Here is a 21,599-nt window from a genome sequence, read left to right on the forward strand (position 1 = left end):
AGTGTACTGCAGGGGCTGTATTCAATTACCGCCTTAGATTTATCTTAATTTTAAGATAAGAATTCAAGGGTTTTGATTGGACTGTAAAAATAACTGGCCAATGGACTGATTGGAATCACTGAGGTGTGTCTTTGGAGAACGATAAGAACTATATGCACATTACGCAGTATACTTGTGATTGCCGAACTGATTTTACCTGATAGCAAGGGTAAATAAGGTGCCTAACCTCCCCTCATCAGTATACTGCAGGTCACCCCTGATGACACATCTAAGATTCTTAGAAAAAATTCTGAGTTTGAGGTTTTGTCATAGCCCTTTGGTGTTGTCATTGGTGGTGGAGTTCAGCAAAAATTTAACCTTTTGCCTTATCATCGGTATATGTTAAAAAACTTTTAAGATAATGACACAAAACTATGTTGCCAGTGGCAATATTTACTTTGACAGCAAGGCCCATAACTCTGGGTTTAATAATTGTATCTATGCCCTTTGAAAAAAATATGCCAGGTAAACATTTCCTTTCTCCACAATGCACCCTTGTTATCTCGACTATTCGAAGAATAAGGAGAGCTATACTACTCACCCAAGCGTCACCATCAGCATCGGCGTCACCCCATGGTTAAGGTTTTGCGTGCAAGCACACATAGGTTAATATCTCAGCAACTACTTGAGGTATTGCATTGAGACTTTATACAATGGTACTCAACCATCCAGCCTACTTAATTAACCAAGTTTGATAACTCTACTTTGCATTTAATGCCAATAATATGCCTTTATTATTTGACTTAGAAATTCTGGTTAAGGTTTTGCGTGCAAGCACACATAGGTTAATATCTCAGCAACTACTTGAGGTATTGCATTGAGACATGATACAATGGTACTCAACCATCCAGCCTAATTAATTAACCAAGTTTGATAACTCTACTTTGCATTTAATGCCAATAATATGCCTTTATTATTTGACTTAGAAATTCTGGTTAAGGTTTTGCGTGCAAGCACACATAGGTTAATATCTCAGCAACTACTTGAGGTATTGCATTGAGACATGATACAATGGTACTCAACCATCCAACCTACTTAATTAACCAAGTTAGATAACTCTAGTATACATTTAATGCAAATAATAGGCCTTTATTATTTGACTTAGAAATTCTGGTTAAGGTTTTGCACGTAAGCACACATAGGTTAATATCTCAGCAACTACTGGATGAATTGCATTGAGACTTTATAAAATGGTACTCAACCATCCAATCTACTTAAATAACCAAGTAAGATAACTCTAGTTTGCATTAAATTCAAATAATGGCCCCTTTTTTATTCAACATAGAAATTCTGGTTAAGGTTTTGCATGTAACCACTTTTAAGCCAATGCTTCAGCAAATACATCATGTATTGCATTGAAACTTTACACACAGGCTCCCAACCATTTAACCTTCTTATTTAATCAAGTAAGATAACTCTATCTTTCATATTATATAATTTTTGCCCCTTTATTATGCGACTTAGAAATTCTGGTTAAGGTCTTGCATGTTAGCACACATAGGATAATATCTCAGCAACTACTTGATGTATTGCATTGAGACTTTATACAATGGTATTCAACCACCCAACCTAATTGAATAATCAAGTAAGATAACTGTGTTTTGCAAATAATGGCCCTTTATTATTACACTTAAACATTTTGGTTAAAATTTTGCATGTTACCACATTTATGTTAATATCTCCTCACATCATGTATTGCATTGAAATCTAATCTAACAGTGATCCATGCATGTTTCGCCAAAACTTTTCAATCCTTACACTGAAAAGTGGCGGAATAGTCGAGCGCGCTGTCTTTGTGACAGCTCTTGTTTTTAATATCTTGTCACAGAAATATTTCCTTACATGCAAAAAGTAACCCTACACAACATAATTATCTGAATTATCTGAATCTACTTTCATTTTATTATTTTTTTACTTTCTTTATTTTTCAAAAAGAACTGATCATTACGGAATGCATATTTTCCCTTTATTCTTGTTTTGCTCCTGTTTAAATCTCGTTGTTTTACCAGGCATCAAGATTGTTGGAGGTTGCAGCATAGATTGTGAGGAACTGTATAGCGTCTTTATCAAGAGGATTCTGCCTGGGGGCTTGGCTGACTCACAAGGTGGGTAGCACTTTTGTCTCTGGATTTGTGGTGGGGGGCGGGTATCTCTTATTGTTTATAAATTAGACTGAAGATCTGTCTTCGTAGAGGATTCTGCCTGGGGGCGTGGCTGACTCACAAGGGTGGTAGCACTTTTATTCCCACTGAATGTTGGGGGGGGGTCTATTCTTGTTTGCAAAATAGACTGTACAGCTGTCTTCATCGAGTGAAATCTTCCCTCGGCGAGGCTGAATTACAAGGTTTGTAACACTTTTGTCTCTTGGGTTTGCTATTTTTGTTTATAAAATAGACTGAACAGCTGTCTTCATCGAGAGAATTCTTCCTGGGGTGGTGGCTGTCTCACAAGGTTTGTAACACCTTTGTCTCCTGGGTTGGCTATTCTTGTTTGTAAATTAGACTGAAGAGCTGTCTTCATCGAGAAGATTCTGCTACCAGAATGGTTAACCCAAGGGAGGTTTAGGGGAGGAGCTTTGGTTTAGTGTGTTTTTGCAGTCTCTCCAGCATTCCTATCAGTACTTTATTTATTAATTAAACTTTTTTATATATTTTATCAATTATCATATTGTCCTATATTATAGTTAAAACCTTTAAACATTTTTACTTTTTTTTCTGAAAAATGCTTATAATAATTATCTAGTTATGACCCTGTTTTAGGCTCTTCTTGATATTTTTGATATTTTGTTTCTGTAGCATTTTTGCTTTAACTTAAGGTCAAGATTTTACTTCAACTTGACATTAAGTTGTCTGCTGCTCTTTGTGTAAAGCATCTGAAGTTATTTCCTAACTTTAATAAGTTGATTTTTCATTGTCAAATTAAAAGAAAAGTATAAGTGTGCTTATCCTTAAAGTGAGTATTATCAAGAAAGTCCTTAGAATTTAATTATTTAAGATATAATCAAGTAATTATATATATTTAATATGATCACTGTAAGCATAATTACCTCGTTTATTTAATCAAATTACTTCCTTCAACTTGATGTTACAAAAATAAATAAAATATCTTGATTATGATAAATATAATTTCCCTTAAAAGCGTCTCGCTCATGTTTTTGGACCAAAAATTAGTTTTCCCAGTTATGCATCTGAAAACACTTATTTTATAAATATTAGACCAGGGGTCCGCAAGGGATACACTCATTCAAAACACCTCGGCTATTTTCTACGTAAACAACCTCAGATTCATGCCAGTACATCAGAAGAAGAAGTTCATAAAATTTTGTATTATATTATTAATTATCCCCCGCCTATGAAATAGGGAGGGGGATATTGAAATGGCGTTGTCCGTCCGTCCGTCTTTCCTTCCGTCCGTCCGTCACCTGTGTTTTCTCAGTAACTAGCCGGTATAATTTCATGAAACTTAAAATAAATATGAACCACTATACTGGAATGATGCCTGTCCAAAAAAAATTTTGATTGGTCAATTGTCCTTGGAGTTATTGCCCTTGATTTTTTGAAAAATGCACATTCACAGTCATTCTGGCAGAATTTCATGAAACTTAAAATAAATATGAATTACTATACTGGGATGATGCCTGTTCATTTTTTTTGGATTGGTATTGTACTTGGAGTTATTGCCCTTGATTTTTTTGAAAAACTCTCATTTACAGCCATTTCTCAGTAACTAGTTGGTAGAAATTCTTGAAACTTGAAATAAATATGAACCAACATACTGCGATGATGCCTGTTTATTTATATTTTGGATTGTGTAATTTCTATATGAGTTATTTGCCCTTGATTTATTAAAAGATCCATGTTTGCAGCCTTTTCTATGCAACTAGCTGGTAGAATTTCATGACACTTGGAATAAATAAGAACCAACATACTGTGATGATGCCTGTCTATTTTTCTTTTGGATTGGTCAATTTTCCTTAGAATTATTGCCCTTGATTTATTAAAAAATCATTGTTTGCAGCTGTTTCTCAGTAAAACCAATGTGCTTATCTTATTCTTTCTGAGATTTTTTTTAACCTTCAAGCACAATCAAGCCATCAAGCACAAACAAGCCATCGTTGGCGAGGGATATCATTTCACTGAAAATGCTTGTTAAAATTAAAGTAGTGTTTTAGCTTGTATTTGTAGATATAAGATAAAATTGATTGCCAGTGATGTGTATTATTGCAAACATAAATAAGATTCCTAAGAGTTAAGTCCCTTAAGTTAATTTAAGTTAATTGAAATTACTACTTGATCTGCTTGCATCTTAGTTATAAAGTGTACTGATTTCTGACATTTTAAACCATCCATATACATGCAAGGTTCGGGTTGTTTTCATAGAAAATGGCTGAGGAGCTCTGAATGGGATACACTTTATAAAACCAATAGCTTTATATTGTACATGAATGTTCTCAACATCTCAACACCTTCAGATAAGTATTAAAACAAGTGGCATAGTGAGAACAAACAACTCTACCATCGCAACAGTTTGTACTATTGGTATTATACTCTAGTTAAGGCAGAGGGAGTTTTTCACACCAACAGCATTGACAATGCACAATGATGCTCCTTCACAGTATGCATGAATTGTTAATTTATTTATATTAAAGAATCATATTACATAACATTATTGTACAATTTCAAAATTTTAAAATAATGACTGGAACTCACTATATCCCGATTTTTTTCACTGCCAATATAACTCATTTAACTTAATCCAGAAGATGTGAGTTAGGTCCCTTTGAAATGAAACAGTAAACAAACTCTTTTTTATAGTAGTAATGGTAGGCGCGATTCCGTGTGCGTGCGTGTGTGCGTCCGTCCTTCCGTCCCACATTCATTTCTTTGCATCTCCTTTGCTTATTTTACATTTAAAATTTGTTTCTTCGCAACTCCTCTTACGTTTTTCATGCGATTTCTACCAAACTTTCCCAGATTGATGATCATAAAGTGAAGCAGCGCATATTTTCGGGTGTTCCTAATTTGACCATTTTTGAAAGAGTTATTGTCCTTTGCTCATTTTACATTTAAAATCGGTTTCTTTGCAACTCCTCTTACGTTTTTCATATGATTTCTACCAAATTTCACAGATTGATGATCATAAAGTGAAGCAGCGCATATTGTCGGGCTTTCCCTATTCGACTATTTTTTGAAAGAGTTATTGCCCTTTGTTTATTTTACATTTAAAATTGGTTTATTCGCAACTTCTCTTACGTTTTTCATGCGATTTCTACCAAACTTTCACAGGTTGATGACTATATAGTGACGCAGCGCATATTATCGGGCTTTCGCGATTCGGCCATTTTTGAAAGAGTTATTGCCCTTTTTTACTTTAAAAATTGGTTTCTTCGCAACTCCTCTTACGTTTTTCATGCAATTTCTACCAAACTTTCGCAGGTTGATGACTATATAGTGACGCAACGCATATTGTCGGGCTTTCGCGATTCAACCATTTTTGAAAAAGTTATTGCCCTTTCTTTATTTTACATTTAAAATTGGTTTCTTCGCAACTCCTCTTATGTTTATGACTATATAGTGGCACAGCACATATTGTCAGGCTTTTGCAATTTGACCTTTTTTGAAAAAGTTATTGCCCTTTCTTAAACTTACGTTCCTGAGAAACTACCCTTACCATTGATTGGCTTTCGTTACAAAAAATGCCCCCATGAGGCGGGGGATATAGCTGTCTGTGACCGCTCTTGTTCCATTTATATTTCTGAAGAGCCAAATTTGGCCTGAAATGGACTTCCAAAAAAAAGGCATAATATTTAAGATTTGACGCAGGCATTTTTATGGGAATTCTGCGGAAAAAATGTGTCCTATAGTATACACAGTAAAGTATGATATAAGATTGCTTGATAAATTGGAGCCTGCTTGGCCCCAGTTTCTCAAACCTTCTCAAGTGTTTACTCAACTGAGTACTTAATTTAAATCTTGTGTATATACAGTGAAAAGAAATGAACTACATTCTGATAATAAAAAATTCTTAATATTTAACCAAATTTTATGCTTTAGCTTCTTTTTTAAGGTCAATAAAATGTAAAGAAAAAGCAGTTGAGTACTTTAATTCTCTATGTGTAACTACTGAAGTAAATTTCCTGTTCCAAAACAGCTTTAATTTCAATCTCTTTGACTAAAGTCTATAGCAATAATTAATGAAAGTGTACATGAAAAACAGTTAAAATCTTGAGCCATGCTAGGCTTTAAAGGGGTAAAATGTGTTCGAGTTTGTTATTAAGTAATGACTTAAGTATTTTTAAGGAATTGGGGCCTATTGCGTATTCATTAAGCATCATGGTGAAGAATTGAAAAATTGTCTTCTTTTCTATTTGAAATTAAAGAATGTTTGTAAAGTATGAAAATAAGCAAAAAAAAGTCCATATAATAAATGCACAATGAATAAATTTGATGAAAGTAAAGGGTAATTAAAATATTCATCGTAAAAAAATCAAAAAAATCATTAAGTTAAAAAATTTTGCTAAGAAGCTTTATTATTAGGCTCCTGATCTTTTTCAAAGGTGACTGCTTCTCTTTGCAAGAGGTTGTTTTTTCAAGCCTCATCAGGGGTGCTTTCTCATGTCCTTTTAAAATGGACACAAGTATGCATTTTGCCACACAATGGACTTGATAATACAATGATGAAAAGCCCAGTAGTCATACTAAAAAATTTTTTCCAGCTTAGGGGCACAAGGCAAGGGCCGAAATCAAGTGTGATTTATTCAATGTATTAAATCTAAATGTCGTTTCCAATTACCGTAAGCCCAGTAGTCATACTAAAAAAATATTTCCAGCTTAGGGGCACAAGGCAAGGGCCGAAATCAAGTGTGATTTATTCAATGTATTAAATCTAAATGTCGTTTCCAATTACCGTAAGCATAAATTAAATTGAAATTAACTGAACAAAACATTTGAATATTTCTATGTTTTTCAGGTGGGTTTTTTTAGCGAGGAGATTGTGAAGAAAATGTTTGAATATATATTTGTTTTTCAGGTGGTTTACAGCGAGGAGATCAGATTCTTGAAGTGAATGGGGAAAGTCTTGAAGGTGTCACAAATGAAAGGTTGGTACTCACATGTAAATAAATCAAATAAAAAAAATGAAACGGGAAAGTTAATATCAAACCAAGGCGTTAGCGGAGGTTTACATTTACGTTGTAAGGGTTGACATAATATGCTCTTACCCTGAGATCTGATATTTATTTTATTATATCTCATTTGACTTTGCCTTTATAAAATTACCTGTTAAGTCATCATTAGTTATTCCGTAATGACCCATGTGGTAATATTTAATACAACGTGCACTCTAAAAATAGATTTCTTGCCTTCTCAAGCGCATTGGCACTTATAAAATAAAGTTAAAAGTTTTGTAAGGGTGATTAAGCGCAGATGTTTGTGTCGCCTCTAAAAATTATCCTTTTCCTTCATATATTTCATTACAGAGCTGCCTCAATATTGCGTCTGGCTTGCTTCACCAACCACCTAGAGATGGTCATCTGTAGGGATGAACAGGCCATGTATGTACTGAGGATATCCTAGGGTCATAAGTTTCCAATTTGATCTTTGAGGTTGTATCGACCTGTGTGGAGTTTTGCAGATTCAGATTTCATGATTTCATGATATGAAGTCAGGACCCATTTTCCCCATCTTATAAGACGGGGAAATACGGTACAAGTGAAATCAAAATCTATTATCTGCAAAATTCCAAGTGAGTTGAATATAACCTTGATCATAATGTGAACTGGTTCTCGATATGCATATAGCAGCACTTTTACTGTCTAGCTCTAGAGGTAGAATAATGACGCAGCTGAGTGAAAATATCTTAGTGCCATAGTGTTGTTATTTTGATACATATTTGTGTGAAATCTGAACTTAAGCCAGTATTTAAAATAAGCATGACTTTGTGGAAATAAAAAAGATCAATTTGTTTCCATTTTTGAGAATATAACAGAAAAAAAATATTGAAGTGACAAAGAAAGGGCCCTTGCTCTACTGTGCAATATTTTACATGTAACTTTCTCCCTTTCCTCAGGACAGATTTCAGGGAAGTCATGGAGAAGAAGCAGAACAAGAGTGTTCCAGCTTCCCTCACCCCGGCCTCCGTAGCCCAGATCTCCCACCTTGGGGACTCAGACAGTGAACACGGGCAGCTGGCCCCCAGCAGTGATGTCAACACACCCGACAATCAACCAATGGTAAGTCTAGATAGCCTTATGGTAGGGTGCAGGCTTCTGGTGCGGATTGTAGCAAGGTTTAATCCCCAGCTGTACCAATGGTTAGTCTAGATAGCCTTATGGTAGGGCATAGGCTTCTGGTGTGGGAGGTAGCAGGTTTAATCCCTATCATATCAAAAGCATTTAGAATGGTTATGGTGACTCCCTTGCATATCACTCCACAATTGAGGCCAGGGCAGGAAAAAATGTATACTCAGTGGATTATTTTTTTGACTGAAAATGGGGCTATATCTCAGCCCAATTTACAATAAAAAAAGTATATAGTTTTCACAGAAATAGGACACAAAATTCACAATCCTAAAAAAAATCAACTCTTAACATTTCAATGAGTACAGATATGTTTAAAAGCATTCTTAATCTTTTGAAAATTCTTTAAACTGAGGATTTCAAAAGGCTTTGCCTTGTTTTTGTTTTTTTATATATATTTTACTCTCAATGTTACGCACTTGGTTGCTATTTTTACAATTCTGAGGGCCATGGTTCCATTTGCAAAAAAGTGGAGAGAAAAAAACACTCGAAAGTTGTGTCCTATTTACCAATGAACTGGCCAAGTTTAAGAACAAGGGGGTTTATTCAAAACACCTAGGATATCTCACCTGGACCTTCTTGTATCTTTTTCTGTCTATTCAGGCAAAAGGACCACATTTGAAGTAAGTCACAAAGTGCTTTCCATGGGTTATCCCATAGTTGGCAACCATGGTACTTAATTCAGTTATACTTAATAAATACCCTGGGACAGTTAACTTACAAAGTCTCGTTTTAAAGAATATGCATGCAGCACGGGAGGCTACTCTCCTTCCAATGAATTTGCATGTTACAATTAAGTATTCTTTAATAACCCTCTAGTGTTAATAGCCCCCATAGCCGTGTGGTCTTGACTTCTGACAAAAATGTATTGTACTGAACTAATGGACCTGGTTCAATCCCAGCTTTCGCTAGTATATTTTTCTAAGGAAAGCATCTGATACCTTGAAGAGGCAAGGCATGCTTGATTGAAAAAAACTACAACGGAATGTGGGATGTAGTAAAAATAAACTTTGTCAAGGGAGATCACTGTGTAGGATAATAAGTTTAATCAATTAAGTTTACCAGCATGACTTACTTCCCCTGATGAAAAGCTGAATGCCGATTTTTGCATTTCAACAATGAAATATGCATTTTATTGGAAGGAAATTTATATTTTTAAGGGGAAAACTATGCTCCTTTTCCTTTAAAATGCCTGTTCCTTTTAAGGTTAAAAAGCCCTGTCGTGTTATCAATATTCATTCCAATTACATTATTATACATCAAAGAAAATAAATTAATTTAATTTTTTAAGATTTTTTAACTTGATACATGCCAATTACTGAAATTGTATCTTTTAAATAGCAGACGTCAGAAAATGTTTACAAAAAATAAAATGTTGAATAATAACTTTAATTTTGCTTCTGTTGCTTCATTTTTAGAAAACTTTATTTAAACTATTCTTAGAACATGATCGGATGCCACTCCTGTTTAAAGAAAAGGTACAAATATGAATCTCAATAAAGGTAAACCACAAAGAAACAGTTATATATACCTGTTATATTTATGAAAATAAATTGGATTAATATTTTCTTTGTAGGAGCCCCTAGTGACCCCTACAGATATGATGGGAGCAGAAGCCCAGATCCCTAATGGAGTGACCCCTAAACTGCCATGGAGGGGCTTTCTACCCTCACAGTCCTCAACACCCAATCGAAAAGGTATCTAGTTTATCTTTTATCTTTTAGTTCTTTACAACCTGATACAATGTGCCTTTTGAACCCTGAGCAGCCTGGTCAATCTCTTCAGCAATATATCTTTTGGAAACTAGGGGACCATTTTAATAAAGATCGCCACCAATTAGGATCATAGTCGACTTTAGTCGTAAATTGAAGTTATTTTCGTGTCATAGTCTCTTTTTTTTGATATCCTTTAAAGCTGCACTCTCACAGATTAAAAGCCATAAAACATTAATTTTTTTAATGGAAATATGAAAATCTGCAATCTGTTCGTTTGTCAGAAGTCTTATACCACTGGTTTGTAGACATTTATGGAAAATTTGGCTCATTCCAAGATAAAAAATAAAAAAGTTGTCAAAATGGTAAATCTGTGAGAGTGCAGCTTTAAGTGAACTGAACTTAAGCCAATATTAAAAATGACCTCTAAACTTGAGGAAATATAATAAACTCCTTTCTTGCCATTTGTGATGTTTTTTTGCAGATTAAAGATTATTGAAGTTACAACTAAATTCCTTTATTGAAACATGCGTCTGGCTGAAACCACTCATATACATACTGTAAAGTATCATTCTAGATGTTTAAAGATGCACTCTTACTCCCAAATAAGATGTATCACAATTAATACAATTGTTTTAATTTACCGAAAAGGATAAATAAAATATCGAAAAAAGAAGGATGCCATGTTTAATTTAAAAGAAAGGTGCAGAAAACACAGTATTTCTACCTTATGAGACAATAGTTGATCGCTGTGAATCTTTTTGGACTCTCCAGTAAATTAATATTTGTGTATTTTCAGCTATTAAATACATGGTTACAGTCTTGTTATAAGTAATTAGTATTTAAAGGTTTATCTCTCAAAATTTAGATTTGTTATACATGTGTATGTATTGATTGTAGATGATTTTTACCATACAAAGTAGTTTCTTAATTTTACCCAAGGATTTAACTATGATGTATAAAATAATACCAATAGCTTAAGGAGGAACATTGTGGGCCCCCACACAGGAAGTTCTGGTACCCTGACAGTAGATTTCTCTCCAGTTCCAGGCCCCGTGATGTCCCTAGCCAATGCCCTCTCCAACACAGGAAGTTCTGGTGCCCCGACAGTAGATTTCTCTCCGGTTCCTGGCCCGGTAATGTCCCTGGCCACTGCCCTCTCCTTCAGTTCGGTGTTCGGGGGAGAGGAACCACTAGGCTCCTCAGGGGTCGGGGAAAACTCATCCCTCTCTCGGAAACTCTCCATAGGCCCGAAGGAGAAAGTCGAAGTGAACAAATTGACTTCGGTAAGCCCTGCCAGTGTTGAAATTGCAGCGTTTGAGTCTTTTGTTGCATCCTGGAAGTATTTTGTTGGAAGTTAAAGGGATGATCAATAATGACATAGACTGGTCCCATCATTTTTTTCATACTTTTTGCAACATATTAAAATTGGTACCATTTGAAAGAGTAAACCTTTTTCTATTTACTGCTATGATTAGAATAGCATGACATAGCATAGTGTGAAACAACATAATATAATGCAACCATAGTAATGCGCTAGCGGCCCAGGTACTTAAATGATTATGATCATTCTATAATTATAATGATCTCATAGCATTGGATTTTGAGCCAAAATTACTGTATTATACTGTGTATAGGACGCTAGCATAGGTAGGACCCAGGCAAAAATTATTGGTGAAACAAAACAGGTTAAAACCCTTAATACCAAAGATAGGACTCAGTGGAAAAATTGTCAAAATCAGAGCTGAAAAATAGGCAGCATCCATAAATGGATTGATAAAAAAAGTACCCTGAATGACAATTTCAAAGGTATTCTTTCTGGTGTAGTGTAAACAATAACCTTTTTGAGAATCTGTTACATTAACTTCTTTATACCAAAGTAATGACTTCAGACCAAAACCTGTGATACATCTTATTCATTTTTTGAGTTGTATTTTTTCATGTTAAGAAAGCCTCTGAAGTTAATATATTAAATATAGGATAATGTCAGACATGATTTTAGCAAGCGATTCTTTGCATAAAAATTGTCTAAATTGCATTGAAAATACATAAATGCAAGATTGTATCCTCGCATAAAAATTGTAAGTTGCATTGAAAATACAAAAATGCGAGATTGAATCCATGCATAAAAATTGTCTAAATTGCATTGAAAATACAAAAATGCGAGATTGTATCCTTGCATAAAAATTGTCTAAATTGCATTGAAAATACAAAAATGCCAGATTGTATCCTTGCATAAAAATTGTCTAAATTGCATTGAAAATACAAAAATGCGAGATTGTATTGCCCTCGCTAGCGATTTGTGCCATATCACTTTTATTGTTTACAGCATCAGCACTGCCTATGGCCTATCTTCTTGTTTATTAAATTATACTTTTGCTGCCAACTATGGTCTGCCTGTGCCTAATCAATTTATTTCAACAACATCGTCTATGTACATGTTTTAAAGCAATTTTGCAACAGGGATTAGTTTTGTTTCAATCTGCTTTTAATAAGCGTCTATAATATCGGAAGCTCTCTGAAAACCTCACAAAATTTCAGATCAGAAAACTTTGTCCATTTCTTATTAAAAATCTCACCGAAATTAAAAATTATCTCACCAATTTTGGACAAATGGGAGCACTTCTTTCATTGAAAATCTGACATAGAATTTACCCTGATATTCCAATACATTTCAGGCCCTGGCATATCTAGGCCTTGATGTTACTGCAGACAAGGAGGCCCTGATGAGATCCCATCTCAATGTTGATTCAGCCGGCAAGGTTTTATATGGAGGTAAGTGAAACTGGTGGCTAACCCGCCCGGTTAGCTCAATCGGTAGAGCGTTGGACTCTAAATCGGACAACCCAGGTTCGAATCCCGGGCGGACCAGGTCACTTCTGTTGTGATTGGTTATGAAATCATTTCTACGACCATTCGCACTGTACCACTGCCCCGGGCATGTACAGAAGTTGTCAGTTCCTTGTGGAGGTGAAGGCACCTAGTACTGGTTATCCGCCAGATAGTCTGCCCAGGATAGGTGTGCGGTGGTTCAACTGTCACTCAGGGACCCTTCAATGTGCTCACGCCGGGACCCGGAGTATAAACTACTAACACCAACACCACTGGTGTAAAATGGTGACCAACTTGTGTGAAAATCACAATAGGGGCAGACCCTACTGTTTGTTTTAATATGTAGTTTAACTGAAAGTTAATCATTTTATTATAAAATCAAATACAGTTGGATGATCTAATTATTTATGTAATTTTTATTATCTCCCTTGAATGATTTTAGCCCAATAATTATTTAAACTTGGTAGTCAGTTACATAAAAGTACTTATTTACATAACATTTTGTAATTTTATAATTCTCTAATGTTATGATAGTTAAAAACTCATAGTATATAAGATTATTCAAACTCATAATGCTTTAGTAGTATAGCTCTCCTTAATATACCCTCGACTATTATATTAAGAGTGAAATTTCTTAAGGATCTAATCAGATCTACCTGTAAATATTTTACCAATTGTGCTGGCTAGATTAGCGGACACCTATTCTATCATTACAATGATCTTTAGAATATTCACCAGGCAGATCTGTGGTATAGTGGTAAAACACTCGACTGAATGGCAGTGGCTGGTTCAAATCTCTGCTGCACCACTAACATACTAATCGTCTTTCAGGAGGGACTTTAAATGGGGGTCCTGTGTGAGAGTGCTATAAACTGGGGCATGTTAAAGAACCAAGGTATTTCTAATCAGGGTAACATTCTGCCTGTGCACTTTGCTCCAAAAACCTAAAATGACTAACAATCTTATCAGAGCACTCACCGTATGGGCAAGGCCCCAGTGCGAGTATAAATATGAGAACACACTAGATATGAAGTTCATTTAGTGAAGAATTAGCATGTTGAGCTTGCACTTCAGGGTATACCCACCCCTGTGCAGGGTTACCCACTTTTAGGGGCAATAAAACCTATTTCTAAGGAAGAAACATATTTAAGTTTACTAAATTAAACACTGTCATGTATATTTAAAGGGACAAAATGTTCTTTTGCTTCACATAAATTATTATGAAGTAATACATCACATGGAAAAGACATTGATTAAAGGTACAAAATGAGAGTTGCATAAGACTGCATTTTAGCGCCTGCAGCAATGCAAAAGTCCATTAAAGGACCAAAATTTAAAAAGTTAAAAAAATCAATTTCTATTAAGTTTTGAGGTTTAATATTTAACAAGCATGATTCATATATCAGTTGCAACATAAAAAGCTGTTATTTGGAGTTGAGCAATTTTTACGAAAGAATATTTTATCAGATTTCCAATCAAAAAGCACTAACTTTTTCTCGGAAATGACCAAATACAAAAAGAATATGTTTATGAGTAAAATTTATCGGCACTGCCCAATCAACAATCTCTTCAGGCTTTGTGTTGATTGCATCTATTTCAACAAAGATATATGCATTTTTGTAACCCAGAAATAAATTTCATCCACGATTTTTCATTATTTTTCTGAACATGCAATTTTAAGCAATTAAGTGCTGTCACTCTTGCTGAAATGTAAGTCAGGTACATCATCAGATAAGCCAGGTTTAAAAAGGACAGGTTGCTACAGAAAAGGGACCGGGTGCTGTGGGACAAAAGGGCACATTGTTTCGGGCCGTGAATTATTTAACTTTAAGCATGAATTTCATAGAAATTTTTAGAAATTTGAATTTATATCAGGTTTCAAATACCAAATATGTTATGTATAAGTTTGTTTGAATTCATAATCATATTTCAAGTTTTAATCAAAATAAAAGAAATATTTGTTTATCTTCAGAATTTAATTCTTTAAAAGTAGGAAGTTGCACATTCTGGTCTCCATGAGGGCAGAAAGGTGCTTCCAAAAAGGTGCACCACCCTTCCATTACTCTCCAGCTTAGACCCTAATGAGGCATCATTGTAGGCCCCTTAATTAACCGAAGAAAACAGACATGTTTAATGGTTTTGTTTCTCTTGTTTGAAGAATATTCTTTTCCTCTATAAAACATGTACTGGTATCCTGTATATTATACACTTCCGGTAATTCATCTTGATTGTTAAGCTAAGTGTATCTGAAGTGGTAAAGGAAATGCATGTACATGTAGTTAAAGTTACTTCATTCGTCATTTGAAACAGTTTGTGTTCTTTCTTGTACACTTAAAGCTGCACTCTCACAGATTTAATGTTTTGACAACTTTTTTACTTTTTTGTCTTGGAATAAGCAAATCTATGTGAAAATGCATTTAAACCAATCATGTAAGACTGCTGACAAAAACAAGATCACAGATTTTCCGGTAAAATCCTGAAATTTGGATTGAGAGCTTTTAACTGCAGACTAGAATATTGTACAGTTCTAAAGATTGTTTATGCTCAGACATTTGCAGCAAAAACAGTAGGATATACCTTGAAATGAATGTGAATGATTGTGGAAATAATTTTAAAGCCTAAGGTCTAAGCCTCTTTACCCTGCTTTGGGTGCGTAAATCTCTTGTACTCTGACAAACAAACCTCTGGCTATTTCAGGATAGACAATTATTCACTGAAAGGACTCCTCATTATAGATGTTTATTAGGGATTGATACATAGAATATATGACAAATATGATTTATTAATCAAAATAGGCATGCATAATAGAAAAAATAGTAATTATCAGAGTTACAAATAAGCTAGGTGCGTATTTGCGTCAATATGCAATTAAAATCATGCAATTGTTTTAAAAATTGATGAGTAACAAAACGCATTAGAAAAGGCAGAATACGCAATTAATTAAAAAGGAATGCGTAATGAATAATAAACTTATCTGTAACTCTGAATTATCACATTCTTGCAAACATTCAAACTATATGTATATTTATTTGAATAAAAAAACAACTTTTATACATTTATATAAAGCATACAAGACACACAGTTCAGGATACCATTTGCAAAAACATACTCTCTTCTGCATAGTTAAATGGACAATTTTATTATATGCTTTCTGGTGGTTAAAGAGGTTTATCAGTGAAATATAAATAATATATACTTGATATTTTTCTCTGTTTTGAAATTTTCGCCTGCTCTCACTTTTAAATCAAAGTCAATACGCAGAGGGCTGTGACGCAATTTTAACGATGTCATTTCTAAAATGATGTTGTGTTTGCATACAATTTGACACGATTTTCTGAAAGACTACAATAAACTGTCCTTTTAAATTCCGTTAAGGCGTATAATAAAACAAAAAATTGCTTGTTTCAGTGTAAGATCACAATATATCTCACCTCGACAACACAAAAATAGTATATTTCACTCGTGAATTATAGCTTTTCGTGCTCACTAGGTGAAATTTATTACTATCATACACTAAAACAAAACAATTATCATCAATATATTTGAATATTATCATGTATGTTAATTTATATGTACAAAATAGGGCCATCTTATCGATGCACTCATCTTATGATTGCCGTTTTCAAATTAATATTTTTGATTAGTTATAATATTTATATCAAAACCTACAAGTGCTTTGTAGGTCAGTTTAGGCAAAGTTTATATATCTTGTAATCAGAACTTATAGTTTGATTTGTGACACTCACTAAATATTTTTTAAATTGAAATTGGTTGTCCGGTAAGCGCAGTTGTTTGCGCACTCACTTCTCAACTAGGCGACCCGGGTTTGATTCCAATGTCTAGGCGCATGTGAGTTGGTTTGTGGTCACCAAGCTGGACAAGTGGGTTTTCAGGTACTCCGGTTTCCTCCACAAAACAAGACCAAACTCTTGCATAGCATCGTGCAAACAAGAGTGATCAATATAATGTTGTAATAACTGTAAAATATAACCTAAACTGAAATTCATATTCTGACGATATTTTGGCGTACATAAGATGGCCCGAATATGCATGAATACAAATACCTTTACATAAGCAAATGTTGGCAAATGATTTTGTACAATCATGATTAATTGCAAAAAAAAGAAAAAAAACTGTTGATAGAAATATTTAAAATTTCACTAAGAGACAATCCCTTACATTCCCCCCAGATATTTTTAAACCTTTTTTTCGAAAAGTTTAGAAATGGGATCCAAAGGAAGAAAATGCAGTCTTGGTTTGTTTGAGACTGTTAACTAACAGCAATGGTTAGTACAATTTTGTCATCACTGCTCTTGACAGTGGCTATAAGTATGCTATTCACCAAATTAAGTCATATGACCATTCAATGCTTTCAAAGGACAAAGAAAACAAAACACTTAGGAAGAATGTTGCATCTTCAAACTTAAGGTTAATTATAAGATCAGGTGATCCTCAAGTAACTTAAAGTTATATCAGGTCAGGTCATCCTCAAGTAACTTTAAGTTATATCAAGTCATCCTCAAGTAACTTTAAGTTATATCAGGTCATCCTCAAGTAACCTAAGGTATATCAAGTAAGCTTCAATTAATGTAAACATATTTTAGGTCAGTTTCAACTAGCTTACAGTTTTATCAGATCAGCTTTAAGTAACCTTAAGTTATATCAGGTCAGCTTCAAGTAACTTAGAGTTATATGAGGTCAGCTTCAAGTAACCTTAAGTTAATCAGGTCAGCTGCAAGTAACCTTAAGTTAATCAGGTCACCTGCAAGTAACTTTAAGTTATATCAGGTCAGCTACAAGTAAATCATTTGTCTTACCAGCTACCATGAGCTGCTGTGACCTTGTGGAAAAGTACACTACAAGTGGTTTGCTGACCTTTTCACCACTGACTAATGTTCTTAACTTCCTTCTCCCTTCCTTGTCAATTTGCAGTACTGAGTTTGACCCCATTGCACAGACAAATAGGTGCCCATGCTCGCTTACACATAAACTGACAGGAAACACTAGATCTGGATCCTTGCATGTTGATAATATTTTTCCGGAATTATCAACTGCTATCACCGTGTGGTTCGATGAGTCTGTAATGTAAATTTTTTGTCCATTGTTGCTGGTGTGGATTCCGTTCACTGTACATTGAGACCATCCCAATTTATGGTAGACCTGTTTGACTATTATCCCATCTTTGCTATACATGTAAACAGACGATTCTGAACCAACGTACACGTTATCATTGTGAAAGCTTACAGCATTGCAGTTGTGTGCCACTGCAAACTTGCTGATAGATTTTGCTTCAATATCTTCAAATTTGTCAATTGTTATAAAATGAACTTCATGTTTCTTTTTAGCATCATCTACTGCCAGTGCAATCTCATTTCCACCTACAATGCACATATTTTCAGTGTGTTGTGGAAGATTAAGAGTAGTGACTATTTTAAACTCCCTACTTAAAACTTTCATTTTATTATTGGCACAGTCGGCCAGCACTATTTCCCCTGTCTGTAGTACCAAATTCCTTTAATAGAGCATGGTTTCTCATCTTTTATCCTCAAATTGTGGATGTGTGTCGCTTTGGTTGTGAACGCATAGTTTGGATCATAGCATTTTCTTGCAGTGGTACTGCTTGTTTCTGTTTTCGTGTCATGGACAAATTGTTCTGGTTTTGAATCACATTCATCAAAGCTTGGAGTAGAAACTACTTTGCCTACACTATTTAAACTGTCAAAAAGATTGTCTAAATCTTTCTCAATCTTGAATGAAAGTTTATACTCTGGTATCTTTGACATTTTATTCAGGCTTATTTCTGCATCTTTTACCTGTTCTTGACACCTTTTATAGCCAATGTAAGACATCCTTTCATCATCGGATTGAGTATAGCCTAGTGTTTTAATCAATTTGTCATGCATTTCTGTACATTGTGTAACATCCTCTTGAAGCTTTCCTACAAATATGTCCTTTCGAGTGTCCATTTCTTCACCAATGTCAATTTCCAGCTCTTGAAGGGATGCTAAGAATTTTTCTCTGATGGTTTTAATATCCTGAACAAGGTTTTTATCTGAATCTTGTAGAGCTTTCTTGTTGCTAAGCCTTTTCGTTTTCATTGTAATAAGTTTGGTGTTGACTGCTTTAACCCTTTGTGTCAGGTCTTTTAATTGGTCTGTATTTTTTACTCCTTTTGCTAAATCATCAATGAGTCTAATGCTGCGACACATTCTGTAAATGGAACCAACAACATGAAATTTATTTCTAACTGAATGAGTTTACCTGTTATGTAACTACATGTACATACATTAGCAAAGAGAATTTAATACTTTTAATCAAACATTAATACCCATTCATGAAATAAATCAATAGAAATTCAATAAATGAACAAAAAGTTGAAGGAGTTCTGATATGGCATTAATGGGGTGGCAGTTGGGGGGGGGGATTTGTAAATAAATTGTGATTGAATAATACGCTGATTTTATGCATATGAACATATATGGTTACCTGTGAGAAAGGGAAACACAGAGAGAGCAGCAAAGCTCATCATGGTCCTCACACACCATCTTCACACTCTCCTCCGGGTGTTTTTCACACTTTTCCAGACTGGTTTCACACTTCTTCCCCACCCACTTTGTAACATCAGAGCGTCCGAGCACCTCATGCTTCTTGAAGAGTTTATTGTGCAGTTTTATGCACTTGTTGCAGAGGTAGTTTTCACATTCCTTGCAAGAAAACTGAGCCTCTGTATTAACATTGTCTTCTTCACATGATGAGCAGGCAAAATCGTAAACTTGATCTGAGGAAAGTACATGTTCATCACCTGGCGTTGCCATTTTTACAGAGAATTCAAGTTTAGTTCATTTGTATTCTTGATAACAGTTATCAGGATATCACTTGAAAGTCCATGTTTTAAACTCACCGTTGATCACTTTTAATTTTTAACAAGTTTATTTATCTTTGTTACAATTGGGTGTTGTTTATATCAATATCTTCTTTGTTTAAGTAACTGCTGACTGAGTTAATCCACACATAAAACTTAAGGTGAAGGTCAGGTTCCATATAATAGTTTACACTGTCTGTATTTACAGATATTTGCATTCAGATGTTTATCTGTCTGCATCGTTAAACCTGTTTAACATTGAGAATAGAAATACCTGTAAGGTAGAAGAAAATGCAACTGTCTTTTCTAATGATTTTGTGGCCAAAAGTGTCTACAAAAGTGTATATTTTCCCTCCATTTTCGTGCCATAATTCCCCTCCTTATTAGATTAAAAATAAAAATATAAATCTGAAAAAAGTGCTCTCTGACAGAGGCATTTTTCTTATGCAAAATGCAGTCACATGTTGGAATTTAAATGATAAAGTTGTATAAATGTTAATCTAAATTATATATTGCACAATAATACAATAATTAATATATTAAAGCTGCACTCTCACAGATATACCATTTTTACAACTTTTTATATTTTTTGTCTTGGAAAGAGCAAATTTTTGTATAAATATCTGCAAACCAATAAGTTTGCTGACAAAAAATCAGATCGTTGATTTTCATATTTCTGTTCGAAAATTATTTTTTTATGACTTTCCAAGATTTTTTTTAAAAAAAGTTGTAAAAATGGTAAATCTGTGAGAGTGCAGCTTTAGAAAAATGCATAAAACATCCATTTTTAGTTCTATTGGCCAAAGGCCAGAAGAGATTATGCGATGGTAATGTGTACGTAGTATGTGCGTCCGTGCGTCTGTAAACAATTTCTTGTGAACCAATACAGTCTTCAGTTTTGATTGTATCTCGATGAAACTTTTACAGTATTTAGATATCCATTAGAGCTCGTTTCCTTTCGAATCCATCCAGATCCGCTCATGCATACCTAGATTATGGGCCTTGAAAGTATAATAAAATCTGTGCGTCTGTAACCAATTGCTTGCGAACGCTATACAGTCTTCAGTTTTGATTGTATCTCAATGAAACTTGTACAGTATTTAGATATCCATTAAAGCTCGGTTCCTTTTAAAAACCAGCCAGATCAGCCCATGCATGCCTAGATTATGGGTCTTGAAGGTATAAAAAAATGGCATTTTTAGCTAAGTCTATTTTAAGCCAAGTCTACATGAGCAAAGTCTATTTTTAGCCAAGTTTACATGTAAAGTCACAATTGCTTGTGAATGTTTGTTCAAATTATGCCCCTGGGGTCATTACTGGCCACATCCCCGGGTTTACAGGTTTGGTATACCTAAATTGGGAAATTTTAAAAACCTTTTTGTCTGAAACAGCTATGCAGATCCTTGCTATTTTGAACAAGGCTTAATTTAGTGGTCCACTACCATCGTTCAAAACTGGCACTGCTACGGGGGTTACAAGTTTCCTAGAGACTTATTTAAGAAATATTTTCAAAATCTTCTTGTTTCAAACCACAAGGCCCATACCTTTGATATTTGTTGTGGAGCATCATATGATGACTGTCTAGCAAAACATTTGAAATTATGCCCCGTTAAAAGCTGGCCCCACCCCTTTTAATTTTTTAATTTTTAAAGCTACAGCAAGGAAATTTTGACCATGTGTACAGTTTTGCAAACAAGCATCAATGTACTGAAACAGTTTTGTGATTTATGTGCTTAATCCTACTACAGTAGATCAACATTCAGCTGATAATCTTTAATAAACATATATATCTATATTCATAATCGGGGCTTCTAGCTATAATTTTCATATCGACAACAAATTTTTCATTACATTTTAT

General features: G+C 34.4%; 2 protein-coding genes across 3 annotated transcripts in view; one reads left to right on the plus strand and one right to left on the minus strand.

Moving 5' to 3' along the window:
- The window catches only part of LOC128227958 (syntaxin-binding protein 4-like), a 64,780-nt gene that overhangs the window by 4,543 nt on the left and 38,638 nt on the right, over positions 1-21,599 (plus strand). For both annotated transcript variants that reach the window (XM_052938945.1, XM_052938944.1), the window contains exons 4-10: positions 2,049-2,144; positions 7,069-7,138; positions 7,517-7,591; positions 8,107-8,269; positions 9,912-10,032; positions 11,092-11,333; positions 12,726-12,822. In XM_052938945.1, the coding sequence (XP_052794905.1) occupies positions 2,049-2,144; positions 7,069-7,138; positions 7,517-7,591; positions 8,107-8,269; positions 9,912-10,032; positions 11,092-11,333; positions 12,726-12,822 (864 nt within the window). The remainder of the gene's footprint in view (positions 1-2,048; positions 2,145-7,068; positions 7,139-7,516; positions 7,592-8,106; positions 8,270-9,911; positions 10,033-11,091; positions 11,334-12,725; positions 12,823-21,599) is intronic.
- On the minus strand, positions 15,603-20,189 carry LOC128227962 (zinc-binding protein A33-like). The gene is made up of 2 exons (XM_052938949.1): positions 19,366-20,189; positions 15,603-19,089 (listed from the first exon to the last, which is right to left on the minus strand). The coding sequence occupies exons 1-2, from the start codon at positions 19,692-19,694 to the stop codon at positions 18,363-18,365; spliced, it is 1,056 nt and encodes a 351-aa protein (XP_052794909.1). The 5' UTR covers positions 19,695-20,189; the 3' UTR covers positions 15,603-18,362.

The sequence above is a fragment of the Mya arenaria genome, chromosome 3 (genome assembly GCF_026914265.1).
Source record: "Mya arenaria isolate MELC-2E11 chromosome 3, ASM2691426v1".
Lineage (NCBI taxonomy): Eukaryota > Metazoa > Mollusca > Bivalvia > Myida > Myidae > Mya > Mya arenaria.